The following is a 20,738-nucleotide window of genomic DNA, read 5'->3' as shown; positions in this document are numbered from 1 at the left end:
AAAATGTGTATTTTCTTTTCGTTTCTACCGTACTTCACAGCTGTCTCGTTGTGTTCTCATCACTTTTCTTTCAAGCATTACTTACAAGAAATCTATCACAGCTGCTATGGTCTGCAGGGCTGGAAAGCTGACCTCCCACGACAGGGGTAGAAATATGGGAGGCAATCTTTCTCCTATCCAATGACAGTTCCTCCACAACTCTTTTACCTTTTGGGATATCCATGAGAAAATGCAAAGCCTCAATGTTGACTTGTTGCAGCATTCACAATGGTGAAGAAAAAAGCTGTCAGGATTCAACTGTCAGCAGCTTAGGCACTTGTGGAACTTGAGGTCCATTTGAAAATACTTAAACTATTTCTATGCAGTAGACCTAAGTGCAAGAAAGGAATTTAAAAACATTTAAAATCTGGTGCGGAAGCTTCTATTTGAAAGGAGACAGGTTTAGGTTGGCATGAGAGAAAACAGAGAACTAAAAGGAAATACAAATGTGATACTGATGGTGACTTCATGTTGGCAAGTGTGGGACGTCAGAAAACCAGTCTGTGGTATCCAGTTAGAGCTGTTGCATTTTTCAGAGCTGTCTGGCTTGCTCTGCATTCAGGCAAAATTCAATTCACTATAGAGGTGTCATCCACAGAGATAAAGAAGGCCTAAAATGAAGCAAAGGACTCACCTTCTAAATCTTCAGCTGTTCAATCTAGAAAATATCAGGGAAGAAAACCCAAGTGCATGTGAATTAGCATGCAGTTATATAAAGCTACCCATAAGATCCTGACTGGGACTCTAGGAATTTCTAGAGAACTGTTGATGCCACCATACCTGCTTTCTCCTTGTCTGTGGAAAAGAATATCAGGAAAATCAAACCTCAGACAGATAAAACAGCTTCCTTCTCCCTTTCACTGCATCAGTGCAAAAAGTCCAGCACCTCCAAACAGCACGATAAGTGAAGGAGCTGGCACCTGTTGCCAGAGAGCTTTTCAAACCAGTTTGATGTTCCAGTCCAGCTACAAGCAACAGGATACAGCTTGCGTCCAAAGAGCACCAGGTCTACGTCTTGTCTAACAATGCAATTGGTACACTTGTCGAAACTAATTTAGTCTTCCCACTATATATGCTAGAAAAAGAATATGCAAAACTGGTTATCCAGATGTAATCTGATATTTACCTCAAACCACCTTCGATGAAATTAGTGGTGCTTATCTGTCATCATCCATACCGGGCACTGCCAACCACCATTGAAACAACACATCAGCAACTAGTAGACTCTATTGAAACTGTAGCAGTATTAATATCTAGTTCTCAAGATAGTAAAGATATCCAAAAAAAAAAAAAAAAAAGGAATGTCTAAGAAAGACATTATTTGCCACAGCATAATCCAAAGGCTGTTAATCTCCTGTCTGCACTTTAAGAAAACAAAGGAGACAAATCTAATTTAAACAAGTGCTACTAGGAATAAAAAATTCAGACTGATGTTACATTAAATTACTCAGGAAGCTGAGGTATCCAGCCATAGTCTTTAGAAAAAAAAAAAAAAAGAAAATTATAGGGTCTATCAATTAGAGAAGCGGTGCTCCGAGCCTATGTGCTGGCATGCTTACAGTTTTTTTTATGTCTGGCAGGATGTTTTACAAACTAAACTCAGCAAGATGACAATTCCACCAGAAGGTGCTTCAGATGGTTTTGCTAATAATTTTGATCAGCTGAAATGGAGAAAAACATCACTTCATTTATTTGGCTTTTCCAGAACCTGTCAAATCTGAGCAGAACCATTAATTGCCCCCTTCTGTATCCCCCGCAAGTCTCTCCCACCTTCTCCCAGAAAAGACACACTTCCATTTATTTTTTTCCTGCAAGTACTCTGCATAATCAGCCTTTGTTCCCAAAATGAAGTTTGGTCATCCTTTGTGCACTTCCTTTGCTAGAAGGAAGTGCCGTTTCTTGAGAATATTCATTGGAGGCTGGTACTGCTACTGCTGCGAACATGCAAGTGCTAACCACCATATATTGGCTTTTGTTTTAATAGCCTTTTAACCAACTTTGTTAATGGACTGAATGCAATTTAGATATGGAACTTGGCTAAAATGTAGCTTCAATTGGCTATTAAAATTTAAGAGCCAACTAAGATAGCTAATTACAAAAAAGCTCCAGTGATAATGCTAAGCAGAATTAGTAATAGCAAATGACAGTCTGTCTAGTCTTATTCCCAAAGGGAAAGAAACTCTTAACTGAGAAGTCAACCAGACAACGTGCAGAAAACCTAATTGCATTACTGGTATTATGGCATCCCAAATCTGGCAGCTCACTGGGACAAAACAGTGAGTAAAGTCTGTCAAACTACTCAGGAAAGCAACTGACCCCCTCCCTTAATGCTAGCTGCAACAGATATCAGGAATTATTATTTGATTTGGAACTATTTGGAAATATTCTTGTAAAGATTATCAACCTAGCACCATCTGAAAAATAACTTATACCTATTCTGAATTTGATTCTCTCTCCAGATATTTTAGATTAGGGAAAAAAATATATAAACAATCTGTCTGAACAATGTTCAAGCAGTAAAAGAAGCATTCTCTGCTTCATTATCAATATCCTCATTACACCATCAGCTGAAGTGCCGACTAGTTCTCCTGTGAAGATTTATCATGTATGGTGGCCACTTTGAAACATAGGTAGCGGAGTCTTTAACATTCCCTACTCAAGTGTCTCCCTGCTGTGCCTGTAAATGTCAGTCCAGTTTTTTCACGGCTGTGCACACAGATTAGAAACAGCAGGAGAGCTTGGGAGTATGACTACAATACCAGTAAGGACACTTGTCTTCATGGCACTGCTCAAGTGATTCTTGGAATGCAGGACCCTGCTGTTTTCTAATATTTACACACAACTGGAGTCATCAAGAGCAGTAAATGCAGTCTAAAGGCAGCTTGCTTCTTTTGTATTAGGGGCTTTACTTTCAAATGGGGATGTCAACAAAAATCTACTGCACCCTTCTCTTCTAAAGTGGTGTATTTCCCCATCACTGTTTTGCAAAACAGTAAAAACATGTACAAACACATACTCTATGCAATACATACAGCAGTAGTGCAGACATTATCACAGCCTTCCTCTTGGCTCATCCTGGCCATCCCACAGTTTAAACATCACTGCAGTTTACTGTGAGCCAGAGACATTCGTGCCCATGAAGACGGTAGTTTTATATGCTGTTTTTTGCGAGCAGAGACAAGACCTGAAACAATAGTCATCTAGAACGGAAGGTGATTTATAGAACACTTGCCAGTAAGAACTTTTTCTGAGACAATTTGGGGTGGGAAGAGTTAGGGCAGCTTGTGAAATCTGCAGCTCAAACATTCAAAACAGGGATGCAAAAATTTGTTTATTGCAATTGGTTTTGGTAATATCAAAAGAAAACATATTCTTTCCAAGTTTTCAAGGAGTAAGTTTATCAATAAACAAGCTACTAAAATGTCAAACAAGTAAAGTATAAAAGAAAGATGTTAGCTTTGAGTATGCAAGACAAGAGAATACAATATACTTTTTTGATAATAGTTCTTCAGAATAGTTCAACACTTTTTGAACAAAATTATTAAATGAGTTAAAACAGAAGCTTGATTTGAGATTTACATACGAGGGGTTTCAGCAGTCTTACTGTTACTTCTGAAGTAGAATGCTATGCTTAAAGCCATCAGGCACACTTTGCTAATACCTAAGAAAACAAGTCCGTAGAGCAGTCACAACAAAATGCCAAGGCACTACAATTTCTAAATATGTTTTTCCAGTTTTATTTGAAAACAACACATATCCTTGTTTTCAAAACATAAGCTCATCGTTCATTTAGCATTTGATGCTAGAGCACATTTTTTCAGTGTGTAGCTACCCAAGCATTATACAATCAGCTGAGCGGTACACTCGACATCCGCACGGAAACACAATCCATTGGCTCATATGGGTTCCTTTTGGTTTGTCAAACTTCATAAAGCAGTCTCCCTGATGACAATTATGCTCATGCCCTAATTATATGTATTTGCTGTATCTAAACGAAAAGTAATGGTATTTCACGCTGAAATTAAATACTGCATTTTTTGACTTACAACACTGAAGACCCAAAGCCAAGTGAAGTGCTTTTAAGAAGTTTTTGTAAGCTTACAAGTTTCTTGACTATTAAAAAAAGGTAAACCATTATTTTCTTAAGAGAAGCACAAGTGAGTCAGGCTTTCACTAGAACAAGATAGCTTACAAAGTTATTCTTCACATTTATAATGCCTCTTCACTGGTATAAAACAAAAACCTGAGGTGTGGGTTGAGGAGGGGCATGGTTTTTTTCTTTTTTCTCTTTTTATTTTTAATGCCCTGGGCCTTATGTCTGAAGTTCTGGTCTCTTTTTTCTTTCCAGAGAAACTCTGGATAATGGGAATTATGTGAAAATGATACAAACACCATGCAAAAAAAAAAAAATATTCAGTACCTGTCCTACAAAGAATTGTTTAAACATTTTATAACAAACTAGAATGGAAAGGTGATTTTTCTTTTACTCTCTTGGTTGAAACACTTGAGAAGTATTTAAAAGATGTCTCTACCATTTCAGACTCCTAACTCCAATCATCTGAGTGTACATCTAAGTGACCTCTTTTGAATTTATTGAAAATTAAAAGAAATCAGATACACTACAGTTCCTTAAAAAGTACCCATAACAAAACTACATTAATGCTGATTTCTACATTATAAAGCAGAAAAAAACCTTTCTTTTAGTTTGCCTTTATATACACAAATTCATGTCTTAAAGAATAAAAATGCATCCTCACTTCAAAGTTGGCAAAATTTTGCATCAGTACTAAAGCATACATAAATTATGCAAATATTTTAATAAAACATTTATTCTTAAAAAACAGGTACAAACAGCAGTCCAAGGGTGTTTTTTGCTTTTTTACAGGAGTAATCATGTAAAAAGGAAAGTAATAGATTCCAGTGCTACAGTAACTGAAAAAAAAAAAAAAAACAGAGATGAGCTGAAGAGCAACATAATTTTTTGCTCCATTTATTATTTACTTCTGAACTCTCTTCCTGGTTGCTGTGCCTTTCTTGGCTTTTGGTGAGGTCATCTGCCGTGTTCTGGTAGCTACTGCTTCTGCAATTCAATCAAAAAAAAGACAAGATTTTCTGTAAAATAATAGAAATAGATGACAAGAAGATTCTTTGCAGTATTTTAAGAGGATAGACTAGCTCCAATGATCCATTTAGTTTTGATTTATATGAGGAGGGAAAAAACACAGCAGAATTTACCACAATTTCTGGGCACCAATATTATCCTTAAAAAACACATTATGCACGCCAGTTTCTCAAACCACAGTTACATACTGCTGAGCCAATTTAATAGCTCACCTCCACCAAAAGATACAGTCAGATCCTCTTCAAATTGTAAACTCCTCCTTCCTCCCCGTATGCCAAAATCCTGTTCTGTGATCCCTCCCACTGTTGAGTCATTTTCGGTGCCCTTTGAACCTCGTGCTAAGTTGATCCAGCTCTGTAACCTGTAAAGTTCTGTAAAGAACTTTCTTTTTTGGGCTGATGGCTTATTTAGTAAGTTGCAGCTGCCTAGACCATTCTGAACCAAGCTTATGCAAGAGTTGTAGAAGGCACAAAGCCAGAAAAAAGACTTTTGTTTGGCAGCATTGTTATATCAGCTCAGCTATCAGTGCAACTTAACCTTCAGATTCAAAGCTATTATTTGACAATATTTTATTAAAAAACATAATGAACATAGCCGTCTAAATGGCTCTGAAATGAACAGAGCCTGAGTAAACCTGGCAGATAAGTTGTTCAAGAAGACCACACTCAAAATGAAGGGGAAAAAAAATTTTGCTCATTTACATGAATCACATTCATCTTGTCACTTCTGAGAAAATAAAATATTACATATAATAAAAATTGCTACCATTTTCAGATACACAGTAGCAATGACATGTTTTTCATCTTCTATTCATGGTATTTTCATGATTATTTTTTAATCCCAATTTCTGCCTTGAAGTCAACATGCCTAACTATCTAAATTTCTCCCTGTTAGCCTATACATAACCCTAAAGTTCCTGTCAACGTCCTAATCTGTGTTACTGACACAGAAATGATGTAAGATTGAGTTTCATGGAAGTCCTTTAGAAAAAAACTGCTTGCATAAGACAATAACAGCCTTTGAGCAGTGTGAGTCACTGATCATTCAAGCTCAATGAGTAAATTTGGAGGAAAGAAGGAAGCAGAGAACAATGCTCAACAAACCAAAATAGTCTCCAGTCCATCCAAAACCAAAACCACACCAAGAAAAGCAAAGAATTATTGCCTATTTTGCTTTCATGTTTGTTTTATTTTACATAACTTAATTTGCTCTTAAAATGTTTTGAAATGGAAAATGCCAAAATCAACTTTGAAGAATTTTTCCATTCTTGAAAATGAAATGGAGAATGAAGAAATATTTTTTGTCCAAAATCATTTGCTGCATTCAACATAAAACTACAAATAGATTTTGTCAGACAATGCATCTTTGATTAATAAATCACAAAACAACCGACAGCTCTAGGGAAGATTTCTTACTGAGAAGAGCAGCTTTATCAATGAAAGATCTATTCTGGCAAAACACCAGACACCCCCCAACCTCAACTGCTATATAAAAATCAAATCCATTCTGGTACCCTTAGAAGTTCTGGTAGCTGAATAGCTGTACAAACAGGTATCAAATTAAAGTGACTATTAAAGTCACTATGTAAATCATTCCTGCTCCCAGCTGACATACACAATACCTTCAAGTATTAGTTTATATTTGAACTCAAGTCACACAATATTTCAGCAACTATCATTGTGAATTCTAGCAACAGACTTATCTTGTGAGCTTTTAAATTGAGTAGTTATAGTGGCAGACATGCTCAGTTATCCTGTCAACTGTACTGGTTTTCCACTCTGCTTTCTAAGACTTTTTCCTAGAATTTTTGTATTGCAACAGAAAGTAGAGAATAACCAAAGTTTTCTCCTCCAAAAAAAAAAAAAATATACAGCCTGATCTTTTTCCCATTCATTACTCTTCACCAGTTTCGACTGAGGTAGCTGATTTTTCTTTTCATCAGATTATAAATCATATGACCATACGCAGCAAAGGCAGGTCAAATTCATGCTTTAATATCAGGAAGACTGTCAATGCAAACGATGACCTTAGAAAGGAAAACACTACAGGTGTTTGTTTATTGAGGAAAAAATGTGCTATCTAGTTTTCATATTTGTATTTCAGGAATGTAGTATTTCACGTGTAGTTGAGTACAATACAAAAGAAGCTTACTAACTCCTCGCTCAGAAAGAGCTTACCCATTTCTAATTGCCCATGCTGGCACACCAAAAAGGAGAAGACAGCCACCCTGCCTCCAAGTTTTCCTTCACCGTTATTGCATTAGCGAGTTCTTTTCAAAGCTTTTCTAAACAAACATATTCATGGAGAATCTCCAAGTAGATCATACCAAAAAGGAAAAAAATACTTGTCATGGCCCTTTATTCATAATTTCAAGCTTACGCAGCAGACATACTACCTTTAAGTATCTGATTAACTTACGTTAAACAAAAAACAACTGCTCTCAACATGTTTAGGTTCAAATTTTGCAGCTATTTCAGAACTGAAGGCCTATACCAACAAGCGCAACTGCTTTTTTCAAAATTAATTAGCCCAGTAACATATATTAGTCCCTTTCCCACAAACTTTTCCTGTAGGAGAAACATCAGTTTGTTTCTGAAAACAGCAACAGTCCTGTGCGGGCAGCACCGACTGAGGGTGCAAACACAGCTATTACAAGCAAGGGAGAGGGCTTTTACAAAGCAGATTAAACTGAATTAGGTTCAAACAGCAATTTAAATAAGGAAGAATTATATAGGCAAAAATAAACCAGATGGTGTCACTGCACAGCTTGTTTTGAGACTGTAACAAAGTTCAGCAGTGGTATAGAGTCCCACAGGCTCTAGAGGAATTATTAGACAAGTTGACTATACTATCTGATCCTCTCCGTGTAAACGGTATTATAAAGCAATACTACAAAAGAAACCTAGCAGCATTCTATGTAGTTTTGGGTTCTATCCTTTAAGAAAGCTGAAAAATGAGAAATATGAGGGGAAAAAAAAAACAGGAGTGGTGATCATGGTTTCTAGCCGCCCCCCAACCCACCTCCCCAGAAAAAAAAAATAATAATAATTGAATTTATGTAGTTTATCTGTAGAAAGGAAAAATAAAAGGGTGAGATGGGATGGTGCAGCCTTTTGTACTCATCAAATTTTCATCAAGGATTGCTGCAAAAAAAAGCAATTTTCATGTCCAGGTTAGATGTAACAACTAATAAGCTTAAAATTTCAACATGGAAAATTCATCGTAGCAACTAAAAGTATCAAAAGAAAATACTCCATCTTATCAAGCCCTTCTCAGTAACAAGGGTAGTTAAGTATTAGAAGAGGCATTGACCAGGCATGTTTTAGAACGTTCATCATGGAGGTTTTAAAAGGAAATTTTGGTATGTATGAAGATTAACACAAGTGTAGGTAGAAAAGCCTGTCCTTAAGCTGGTGTATGGAGCCCACCACCTTTTCATGTCCCTTCTCATCTTATTTTCCGATTCTACGTGCACCCTTCTCATTCCACTTGCAGAAAGAGAAATAAAAATGTACTCAAATCAAAAAAATGAAGTTTCTACAAATGACAAAGATTTCTTTGGTAAAAACAAGCAGAGAGAGTCCCAAGCTTCCCATTTAATTGTCAGCTTTGATGTAAACGGACAGTGAGAGATTCTGAGCATGAAAACACCACTACTAAGCAGATGAAATCAGGTATGACGTAGGTGTCACAGGTGACTGCTAGATTACTTCATGGGCTAGAATATTTAAAAACAGAGCCACATACAGATTTTAGACTTGAAGCAAATATCAGGTAAGTGAAAAAAATATCTAGCAGAAAGAATGCTGCAGGTGAGCAACTGCATCACTTGCATATGCTGAATTTACACCTTACAAAGACTAAGCACATGCAAAGGCTCTGTAGAACGGTTGGAAGGCACCAGCAATTATAATCTATACAAGCTCTTAAAACTACACTTGTCATAATCATCATTAAACAATATAGCTATCACTTCTTGACCTCAAAAGAAAAGAAGCACAAGCAGTTGAGCGCATTGATCAAGTATAGTAAGGTTTCCTTTTTTTTTCCCCTCCTTCAAGGAGATAAAAAGTAAAGATGAGTATATAGTTCTCTGACAGGCCTTTTCCCAGCTTATCCAGGGAACCCTGCATAGCTGATGAAGCCCTGTAGTGTAACACTTCTCAACAATAATTTTCTGGTATTTGGAAGACTGCTGAAGCGACTGCGAGGACAACAGGCAGCAGTTTTGGTTAGTTGACTTGTTCCCTCTTCTCAGCAGTTCTTTTCTCTACAAAAAACTCTGAAACCTGAGTCAGAAAAAGGAACAGAGAGACCAGAAGAATGGAAACATGGGCTTGAATTCCAGGAAATAAATGACTGTGGGGTGGGGAAGAGAGAGAGGAAAGAAAGTATAGTTGTGGGGTGGGTTTGGCTTTTGGTACTGTCCTGAGTTCTGTTTCCTGATAGATGTTTCCTATAACAAATAAAGCCAATACATTTCTGGTGGAAAAAATTGAAAGACATCAGGACACAAGAACTTACTATTCTGTGGCTTTCTACCTGCATATTTCCTCAAGATAACATTGAGTCTATGCGTGTTCTGTTAAAAATTTCAATACAAAGTTGTCCCAGATAAAACTGAAAGCCTGATTTACTTCTATTTATAAAAACAGCTTTACTGAAGAGGTATTAAAACACAGTAGTACCTATACATATAAATCAGTAATCACATGCAGCATGTATGTAAAAATAGCCCTTCTATCCATCACACAGCAATCTGCAGGAAGAAATAAGTTTAAATATTACTTAAATCTTAAAAAAGGTTAGAGTTCCCCATGAAATTCTGGGTCACTACACTACAATACAAATATATCTTTTATTTTCTGGAGAAAAATTTTAATTTCAAATTTTATATCTGAGTTTGGATTGCAATACTTGTTCAGAATACTGCGCTGTATCTTCAGTTCACAGGAAAAACAACAAAAAAGTAGACATCACTTTTATTCTGAAATGATAAAGCTATGCAAAAGTGATTATATAAAACAAGTAAAGTGATTATACAAAAACTTACCCCATGGAAAGTTTTCCTTAGATTTTTTTTTAATACTCTTAAAATATGTTACATTTAATAATTTTCATTAGCAGCAAATGAAAGAAAGGTGTTCCATGACATGCAACAGGGAACTTTAATGTACTTTATATTTTAAAGGTGTTCACGTCTTAAAAGTACTCAGAAAAAAATGCACAGAAAAATGCTTAAAACATAGAGGAACACGAAGTAGAAAACTGTGTTCCAAGCAGACACCGGCATAAACAAGAGCATTCCCATATTTTACAATTAAATTTGAAATTAAATTTGGCACTTACCATCATCATGAGCAAGATTACATAAGTGAAAGAACAAAAGAATAACAGATATAATGATTACAACTATTGTAAAGTACTGGTTTTGCTGAAAATGTTTATACAAAGACATAAAATTAAGAGGCAAGAATTTACCTATAAGGTATGCATGGGTGTGGCCTACAAAGATGAGGAAACAAGTAGCACCACAAAAAAGCTCAACCCTCCCCCCCCATAATTTGCTTGAGGACAAGACCAATAATTCTGTAAATATAAAAATGAACCTGAGTATAGATTTAATCCAACATTAAGTAATAAATCTTGCTTGAATCACGAAAGAAAAGATTTCTAGGACAAAAACCCAGATACTGATTTATGCAAAGCCACACAATGTAAATAAGCATAATGCTAAGTACCTATTAATTGAGAAATGCTATTAAACCTCCACTTTTGAATGCTTTCTAACCAATCCATGAATATAACTGTTTTCACATAGAGCTGTTCACACGGTTTTATTTTTTTATACTGCAATAGTAACCAAAGACCTCAGTTAAGGTCTTAACCATGTTAGATGCTGTACAGCAATACAGACATGCACAATTCCTACCCCTAGCAGTATTACCTATTAAAAAATCCCATTAAAAAACGCAGGACTTTGAATGTCATGTCTACATTAGAACTTCACTCTGTATTACCTCTGTATTATCCCAATTAATAAAAAGCAAAATTGTTTTTAAAAATCACAAAAGAAAAAAGCTCATATAAAAAATTCTGTTTGATACAACCCAATCTTCATCGACCCCAAGATTAAAGAAAACTCCCAGTGGTGGTAGCTTTGAACATAGGACTGTTTACAAATTCTCAGCAAACTCTTATTTTTGCAGTATTTATGCTATTTTCACAAAAGTTCCTTGTAGTAGCTGCCTATTCCATACATTGACTTTAAAAAAGCATACTAGAACTATTAATATCATGCAGTACAACCCTGCAGAAGCGTTGGTGGATATGTACAGTGTATGCCAAAATCTGGTATTTTGCTGTAACAGCATCATCACTTACAAATTTGCATATTTTACATGAAGGCAGCTAATACTGAAAATGGAACTATAACAAGGTGTAAAATAACTTTCAAATAGTAATTATATCTTTTGATAGTATTTTTCCTGGTGGAAAGAGATTGACTAATAGATTATTTCAACATCATCCATATTACCTTGAAAGGGTACCTTTCATGGGACAAGCCTGCTTGTCCTTTCTTAGTTCTGCTCTTTCTCCCCCACCAAGTCTGGGTCTCCCTAATCTCAGCAGTAACAGACTTCTTTGCTGGCAGAGTCCCTACAGACAACTGAGCACCGTGGTGTGCTCAAACTGCTGCACAGCTGGATCAGGGTCTTCTGGGGCCAACTGATCTTTTGGACTGGATTAGACAAACTGAGTAGTCAGATGCAGTTAACGCCAATTAGCCGAACAGCAAGAGGCTGCATCAATCTTCTTGCCACCCATAAGTCCAAATACTCATGAGATGTTATCTGAACACCTCAAGAGCAACCCCTATCCAGACATACCTATAATAAAATAGCATTTCAAAATATGTTAAATGTTCTTGTATGACTAAACTTCAATTTCTACAATTAAGATGCATCAGGAAATTATCCGTTTTAATGGATAGCAAACTAGGATTTTTTTTAGTCACGGGACTAACCTCATAAGGGAGAAGACAAGTCCACAGGAACATAAAACCAGTCAGATTTGGAAATACAGTTCTAAATATTTCTGTAATCAGCAATTTCCAATTTATCAAAAGCACCAAAATCATAAGATTATGAAAGAGTTGCCTTTTCCTTCAACACACATTTATGAATCATGTAGTAAGTGGTAAAGTTTTTAATTCCAAATTTGAAGACAATGAAATGAAGAAGTACATGCATCACTCTATCTAAAACAATTTGGTATCTAAAATTTGGTATCCCCACCCCTGCTTGGTATTCATTAAATTGAGTACTAGAAAAAGGTGAAATTAGAACCATTTAATTTGTAAATCTGTTGAATTAGCAAAAAAATGTTTAAATGTAAATTTATGTTCATCACTGGTTTTAACCACTGGATGCTGAAAATTCATATACCTTCCCAAATGCCTTTAGTTTAAAAAAATCTTAACATTTATAAAAAGCTGATGCTAACACTTAGATTGCAACTCCTGAAGTTTTTTCATTTCAGTCTTTGAAAATCTCAATCCACAATCCCAGAGGAATAAAAAGTGTAATATATAATATAATATAAAGTGAAAGTATATTCTGTTCATGTGCACCAAAACACAACTAGTACGTAGTCAGCTGTATTTTTAAATATTTTGTTACAAGGCCTTCAATAAAATCTGCTAAAACCAAGAATAAAAGTCAGCACCATGTTAAATAACTGTATTTCCTTCAAAGAAAGTATAATCTGGCTAATGTTATTTTAGCCGCTGACAGACTAGAAAATTCATAATAAATTGAGATCAACAATTCAAAAGGCATTCAAGTTAGAGAAATAACCACTGATTTTAATGATCAAAATTCTATAATATAAAGAGCTGAAAATGAACAGATCAGTGTTACCTTCTGGAATAATACTAGCTTAATTACTTGTACTTTGTACCACACTGAGTAAATATACTAGAGAAAATTCATAACTTACCAATATTACTGTCTTTGAAATGTTACATTTTTCCATCCTGCTGTACTCCTCCATCAATATTTTTTTTAAACAAGACTTGTTTCGAGGTAGAGTCTAGTGCCACCACTTTATTATTTTTAGGCTACTTGACCATGATAGGTATTTCCTGAAGCACTGCAGCCCATGAGAGGGCACCCACACATGAGCAGGGAAAAAGCATGAGGAAGAAGTGGCAGACAAAGTGCTGCGTACTGACCATAACACACACTCCATGCCCCCTGTATTCCAGGGAGTGGAACAGAATTGTCTAGAGTGAAGAAGCAGAGCTGGGAAGGGCGGGAAGGAAAGTTGTTGTTTGAATGTCTTTCTCACTACCAAAATTTATTTTAATTGGCAATAAATTAAAACAATTTTCCCCAGTTGAGTGTGTTTTGCCGGCAACAGTAACTGATAAGGAATCCCCCTCCCTATTTTTGCATCAACCCAAGAGGTTTTTCAACCTCTTTTCTCCCTCTGTCTCACCGATGTGGGGAGTGAATGGCAGGGTGGGAGCTTGGCCCTTAGCCAAGGTTAACCTACCACAACAGTAGATGTGACTGTAAGAACGATTTGACTTACTAGAAGAAGTAGGCTTCTTTTTTGCTGGACTTCCTGCATCTTCCACTTCTGCTTCACTGCTCTCATTGGTTGCAACTGCTGCCTTTCTTTTTTTCTGTAAAACAAGTGGCAATTGAACTCAAGACAAGGGAAGACCACACAAAGTAGAAAATATCCTCACAAGGTATTCTGTAATTTTAACCATTATTCCCACATATAATATATGAGGTCTCCAGTTGTAGAGAAAATTTATTCATATATTAATGCAAGAATACTAGTACTAGGCAACAGACAATTTAAAAGTTCAGTTCCCCTATCAACAGATCACATTAGGAGTTGAAATTTTAATGTATAAAAGCACAAGTTTTTATGATCAAAACCTATTTTTATTTACATTGTGTAACTGGTTACAAAGGAATCAATCTGAAGAATCTTAAAGAACAAAGAAAAACATTTTACGCGAAGTTGATGTTAATTGCTTTTTCTTTAGCAATTACACTTCATTAAATTCAAGTTTATCTGGATCCTGGCTTCTGAAGGCTTTCTTTGCACAGCTTAAAGGTATCTAACACCCACTGATGGTACGTTATTATTTTTGTCTAATAGCAGTTATGGGTTCTGTTCCAAAGAGAGGTACTTGGGAAAGCTGAACCCTATTCAAGGTACATTATCTTAAAACCTCTAAATGCATAGAACTATTATCTGTGTATTATAATTAATCTTACTAGTGCAAATTATTCTTAAGGCTAGAGGTTTTTTTTTTCAAAGCCACATAATTTTTGCAAAGGATGAGTTGACCTGTATCCGTATCAGAGACATAGCTGACCATTTTAAGCATTAGAAGAGTTTACCTCTTCCTGAATTGTGTAAGACTATAGCTTTACTAATACAGCTTTAAAAGTGGTTACAACTTCACGTGGCTCATGAGAGAAGGGGAGAGTGCATTACATCTTTCCTTTCCAAAGTGTTGCTTCATGATTACCATCTAAACCCTGCTGGGCTGAACAGATTGGTTCGATAATTACATACAATAACTGCAGTGGGCAGGTAACCCTCAGCTGGCACAGGGCAGCTCCCCTGTGAGAACTTCCATATGCAAACTGCACTGATGGAGTGCATTAGGTACATCTTTCCTGCCGGTGCACAGGCCTGATTACCGCCAGCCAAGACTCCAAGGTTAGCATGTCAGCAGATTTGTGATGCATTAGGCAGGAATAAACACAGACACTTTTGTTCATTCTGACCAAAATTAAGGAGGACTATTTCAGCGCAGTACTGCTTTTATACGAGAGATAATGCATTCCTCCCAATTGTACTAGAAAACATTTTAAACGCTCATCAGAAAAACAGATATCCGATACATGCTACACAAAAGCAAAATACATTTATCTTGTTTCCAAGCTTATTTAATAAAAATGGTTTCTTAATCTTGATGCAGGTGAATTACATAGCAATAGAAATCAGACAGCATTCATCTGACAAAAGCAACACCTGCGCATCTGAGGCTGAACGTTAGAAGGAACTACAAATCACTAAAAAAACGTATTTTACAATTTAGTTGGCTCCCAGTATTTCCTAGAGACTCTTAAGCACTAAACAAAAGTAAGATGTGGTTCTTACCCTAAATAATTTAGTCAAGAGTTCCAGATACCTCCTTCAACACATGGTATTGTTAGCTTCTTGTTCAGCTAGAACTATTATAAAATACCACACACATGAACCGACATGCATGTATTTTACAGAAGTAAAAAAAATCTCCAGCACAACTGTGGACTGTGTTTCATTTACTTATACATCTGGGGAAACTTGAGTCATGATACAGAAAATAAAATGTTAACTTTTAATATAGCAGGCATCTGTGAGTTTTAGCCAGATACCCATATACTGGAAAACGTCTGAGATTCCAGACCAACCATGCTTATACGCAACCTTTAGTGCACATCGTGGCTCAATTAGCCATACAAGCTGACTGCACAAGAGAATCCTACGTTGTAACAATTTAGACAGAAGGTAAAAATTCTATTCTAGTTATGAAATACCATAACTTCAGAACACCAAATAATGCTTTTTAGACAATATTACGGAAGATTGCCCCAAAGGAATTGATGAATAGGTGTCTTAAGTCCTGCCAGAACTGAAAAATCAGTACTACCAAAATGCCACATACTCTACAGTAGAGGTTAACGTCTTCTTAAGGATGGATGCCAGACTCCGTTTTTCTTTTCTAAATTAAACATCAAGCATGCCAAAAGAAATTTAGCATGTGCTAGAATATACTGGCTTTCAGAGGCAAGATGCTACTGATCACTGGTATATTACCTTACAGAAAGCAGTTTGTTCTGATAGTTTGGAACTTCAAGAGAGCTTACTTTTCAAGCAGTTGTCAAGTTAAGCTTCTTGCCACTGCTCAAAATAATATGCTAATTGAAAATACTTAAGTTTTTCCTTTCTTCCTCTACATATCTAAATGTTCAGCATTTCTGTAGTCCAGCTCCCTCTCAGCTGGCAGATCTTGTCTTCCAGTTCTCCTGGCCTCTCATTAATGCATGATACCCCCTGGAAGACACCCTGACAGCACTCCCAAACATATATTCTGAGCAGGGAGGCATCCTGCTGAAGACCCTCTTTCTATTCATGCTTGAAGGGAGGTGCAAGATACATCCTTGGAAGGATGACCAGTGCAATCTATTTGCCTAATCTAGCCCATCACCACCACGGTTCCAAGGGCTAGAAAATCCAATGCAGAAGCAAGAGTCCTTTGACCTGGTATTTTGTCAAAAGCAAGCAGACTGTGTTAACCTGACTTCAAGCAAACAATCTTATTCCGTATGGACAACCTAGCAGTAGCTACCACGAAGTCGCTAGTACAAAGTCCACTGCAATATTAATTGGAAAGCTGAACACACTTTTTCAAAAGGGCCAGCAACATCCTTTGTTTTGCCTAAGTAATTGGATGCATTTGTGATGACTGAGCAAGCTGACCGTGCATGTGCTTCTTAAGGGGGGGGGGGGGGAAGGGCTAAGTGTAAAAACATTAATTGATGCTACACATAAGAACCTATGCACAAGTATTATAACACCCTTTGAGAATGGTCTTGACTGATATTGGCTATGTAAATAAGATTTTTGAAGTTCTATTCCACTGGAAACGTGCACCAGCCATCTCTGCGGGACAAGGACATTAAAGGTCACAGCTGCTGGCTCTGCAGCAGGCCAACTTACTCAGCAAAGAAGCCAGCCAACCATTACAAACAGATTTATTTATTTTTTTTCAAAACACAGGTCTCGAGCCATGTCGATCCACAGGGGGAACAGAAGAATTTATGCTAATAAACTCTCCTTTTGGACAGATCTTTACACTCGATTTGGCAGAAAATACTACTATAAATACCAGGGCCACGGAGTTTTAGCCAAAGTACTATTTACTGGGCAAAATGAAGCAAGGAAGGCTGGAGATAGATATATCCTTAGAAGACTTTAAGAACCTACAACCTTTTTCTGATGTCAGTAAGCAGGCAGAATTCTTGCAATATTATCCTGTATTGTAATTCTTGGTTCCCTGGTTCATGCTAGAGGAACCAATAAACTGCCCACCTGTTATTAACAAATGCAAGTGCACAAGTAATAAATGCAGGTTGAAGTACAGGAATAATATTTATTGTTCAACTGCTTGCCCATTTTTTATTCTTATTATAAACTGTTTTTTGCATACTATTTTCCTAAAACGTAAGAAGTTCTTAGGCTGTATTCAAATGGAAGTCCAAATCTAGAGTTTAAAGGCTTTTTAAATACAAGGAATAAAATACCCCCAGTCTACCATTATAATTAGGGTTCATAAATAACATACTAGGTCACTGCGAATACAATATGTGCATTCCAGTACCAAATACATGGCATAAAGATGTATATTTAAAACTAACTTTGAACTGGTTTTGGAAAGGAAGCTAATATCGTGAAGTTCCGACAAAGCCAAGTGCAAGGTCCTGCACCTGGGCTGGGGCAGTCTGTACTGATGTTTGGGGTTGAGGGATGAATGGATTGAGAGAAACCCTGCAGAAAAGAACTTGGGGGTACTGGTGGATGAAAAATTAGGCATTAGCCAGCAACATGCACTTGCAGCCCAGAAAGCCAACTGTATCCTGGGCTGCATCAAAAGTGGCATAGCCAGCAGGTCGAGGGAGGTGATTCTCCCCCTCTACTCTGCTCTTGTGAGGCCCCACCTGGAGCACTGCATCCAGGTCTGGGGCCCCCAGCACAAGAAGGACATAGACCTGTTGGAGCTGGTCCATAGGAGGGCCGTGAGGGCTGGAGCACCTCTGCTATGAAGAGAGGCTGGGGATGTTCAGGCTGGAGAAGAAAAGGCTCCAGGGAGGCCACTGCCTCCCAGTATTTAAAGGGGGCTTATAAGATGGAGAGAGACTTTTTATAACAGCATGCAGTGATGGGACACGGGGTAATGGTTTTAAACTGAAAGAGTGTAGATTTAGATTAGATATAAGGTAGAAAGTCTTTACCACAGGGGTGCTGAGACAGTGGAACAGCACCAGAAAACCTGTGGATGCCCCATCCTTGTCTTGAAGTGTTCCAAGGCCAGCTTTGAGTAACCTGGGGGTTTTTGGGGCTTTGAGTAACCTGGTCTAGTGGAAGGTGTCTCTGCCATGGCAGGGGGGTTGAAACTAGATTATCTGTAAGGTCCCTTCCAACCCAAATCATTCTATCATCCTGTGAAAAGGAAAACCAGACTTATTTTACCTTACATGTATTTTGACCCATCTGGAGAGTTTTGCCAACTTAAGGAAAAAGTCTATTAACAAAATGTTCATCTGTTCAAACGTCATTACAACTACACATACACATTCCATTATCCAAGATATTGGATATTCTGTTATAAAAGTACACCTATAAACATAATTCTTTATTAGCTTTTCATAACAATTAGTGTTAAATTACGGAAATGATGTGTATGAGTAGGACTTAAACATTTTGCTATTTGCTTATTTCTTTCTTGATACATTTATGACAGCTACTTCCAATACCACTTTAACTCTTTCATTTAGCTCAAAAAAAAAAAAGCATTAAAAGTTGACAAATATTTAGAGAAAAAACCTTTTGCCTGGGATTTGTTTGCAAGTCTCCATTCTCAGACAAGCCAAAGTCAAGTACTCCATCATCTTTTTGCCCAATAGACTTAAGACCCTGCAGAAGTATTTCTCGGAAATGCTGATAAGCAGGTTTCTCTTCATAGCTCAGCAGCTTCACCTTTTCCATGTATTTGCCAAGCTCATCTAAAGAAATGGTACCTCCAATTAATTTCTATATGAAAACATTTTAATCATTCACTTTTACCACAAAAGAGTCAGAAATTATGTGTGCATTACTTATGCTATTTTTTTGAAAACGTTATCTATAAACTCATAATTATGACTATCACAACACATTTAAAAAAAATTATACCAAGGTTCATTACCCAGTGATGACAGCATCACTGTTTTTTTTATACGTTTACTGCAATGAAGAAAACAGTCAGTTGTAAAAAATGTAATAGTCCAATCTTCACCAATGAATGCTTATTTATACGATACTTCTTATGTCTGTATTTTAACATGTTGAACAGGAAACTCAATGTCATCTAGGAATTTCATCAGTTTAAGACTGAAACATATATAAAAATACACAAAACAAATTTTACTACTGAAAACCAGACAAGTCACACTTGACAGAGGCAACCCTCTACTGACCACCAGAAGTAGCTGGAAATAATTAAACATTTAAGTTTGAAATCCCAAGAAAGTAGATTTCTAGTAGAGTCAGCTTTTAAAATAACATCTACTCAACACATCACCAATGATGAACAGAAACACTCTAGACTTCAAGTTTGCATTACTTTATATTTTAAATTTCTAAAGCTCAGTTGTAAAAATTAGCTTACACTTGCACGCTTGCAAATATGTAATACTGTCAGAAGCAGCACAGTCACTGCAGTTCATACAACTTCAGCCAAAATGAAGGGTAAACTGCTACTATTCAACAAGGTAATCAGTGCCACTCTCACTGCTGAGAAAAGTAAAGGTTACAGACTTCAGTAGAGGTCTTAAAAGCAGCAACAGATTGGAGTACAAATGCCTGACACACACCTCCCAGGAAGAAAATGCTGCTGACAATCTGATGACTCCTCATCTTTTGCAGCAACTTAATTCACTTGTTCTTAATTGAATACAGAGTAGAATAGCCTTCCCCTGTACGTGCTCAAAACACCCAATGTAAGGAGGGATTTCAGAGCTTCTACTTGTCAAAGCTTTCTACGATTCAGTGATGGCAACCAAACAGATTAATTTTTTTTATATTTTATTTTTAAAGAAAAAAATACATTAAAAATAATAAAGAATGCCTACCAAGTGGTACAAATCAAAGCACTATAATTTAAAATGGCTCCTCTTACCTGGTTTATTTTTCCCAGGAAAGCATTTGTCCATCAAATCCGAAATGTTATCTCTACATCTGAAAAACAAAACTATTGTTTCTTTCAAGTTTCAAATCTTGCCCTATTCTGACAATTCCTAAGTACTTGGCTTAGGTTACTGTCAGAGACAGGAAACACTACGAGACAAACTTTTGGTATGACTATTTGGTAAGACTACCTCTATTTTCAGGAGTACAGGAGGTTTGAGAACCTGACAAGTGCTATCTGAAACATGTAACTTTTTGTTCATCAGTTTTTGATTCTTATAAAAGCCAGCAAGTAGAAGACCGTAAGAAAACAACTGTTTGACTTTAAAACCTCACATACCAGTGCCCTTAACTCCTCCTGCTGGAGGACTCTCTCTAGCTGACTTATTCAGAGCAGATTCCGTGCCAAAGCAATAACTGGAAAGGGAGGGTGGGACAAAAAAGCATTGCTAACACTGATAGAAGCAGAAATGTTAAAAGTAGACCAGGAAACAAGATAACAAATACTTGTTAACGAGGCAGAAACTGCTGTGCTGGGACAACCTTATCCATT

The 20,738-nt window shown here is 36.8% G+C and overlaps 1 protein-coding gene across 3 annotated transcripts in view; it reads right to left on the bottom strand.

Annotated features, from left to right (window-relative positions):
- Nucleotides 1-3,353: 3,353 nt before the first annotated feature.
- The window catches only part of VRK1 (VRK serine/threonine kinase 1), a 33,948-nt gene continuing 16,563 nt past the window's right edge, over nt 3,354-20,738 (bottom strand). For all 3 annotated transcript variants that reach the window (XM_083839427.1, XM_083839428.1, XM_083839429.1), the window contains 4 exons: nt 20,178-20,236; nt 18,845-19,023; nt 13,760-13,853; nt 3,354-5,119 (listed from right to left, as the gene is read on the bottom strand). In XM_083839427.1, coding sequence (XP_083695553.1) covers nt 5,037-5,119; nt 13,760-13,853; nt 18,845-19,023; nt 20,178-20,236 — 415 coding nt within the window. In that variant the 3' untranslated portion in view covers nt 3,354-5,036. The remainder of the gene's footprint in view (nt 5,120-13,759; nt 13,854-18,844; nt 19,024-20,177; nt 20,237-20,738) is intronic.

Source organism: Anser anser, assembly GCF_964211835.1.
Source record: "Anser anser genome assembly, chromosome: 5".
Lineage (NCBI taxonomy): Eukaryota > Metazoa > Chordata > Aves > Anseriformes > Anatidae > Anser > Anser anser.
The sequence above is the reverse complement of the archived record's forward strand: the minus strand, read 5'-3'. Positions and strand labels throughout refer to the sequence as shown.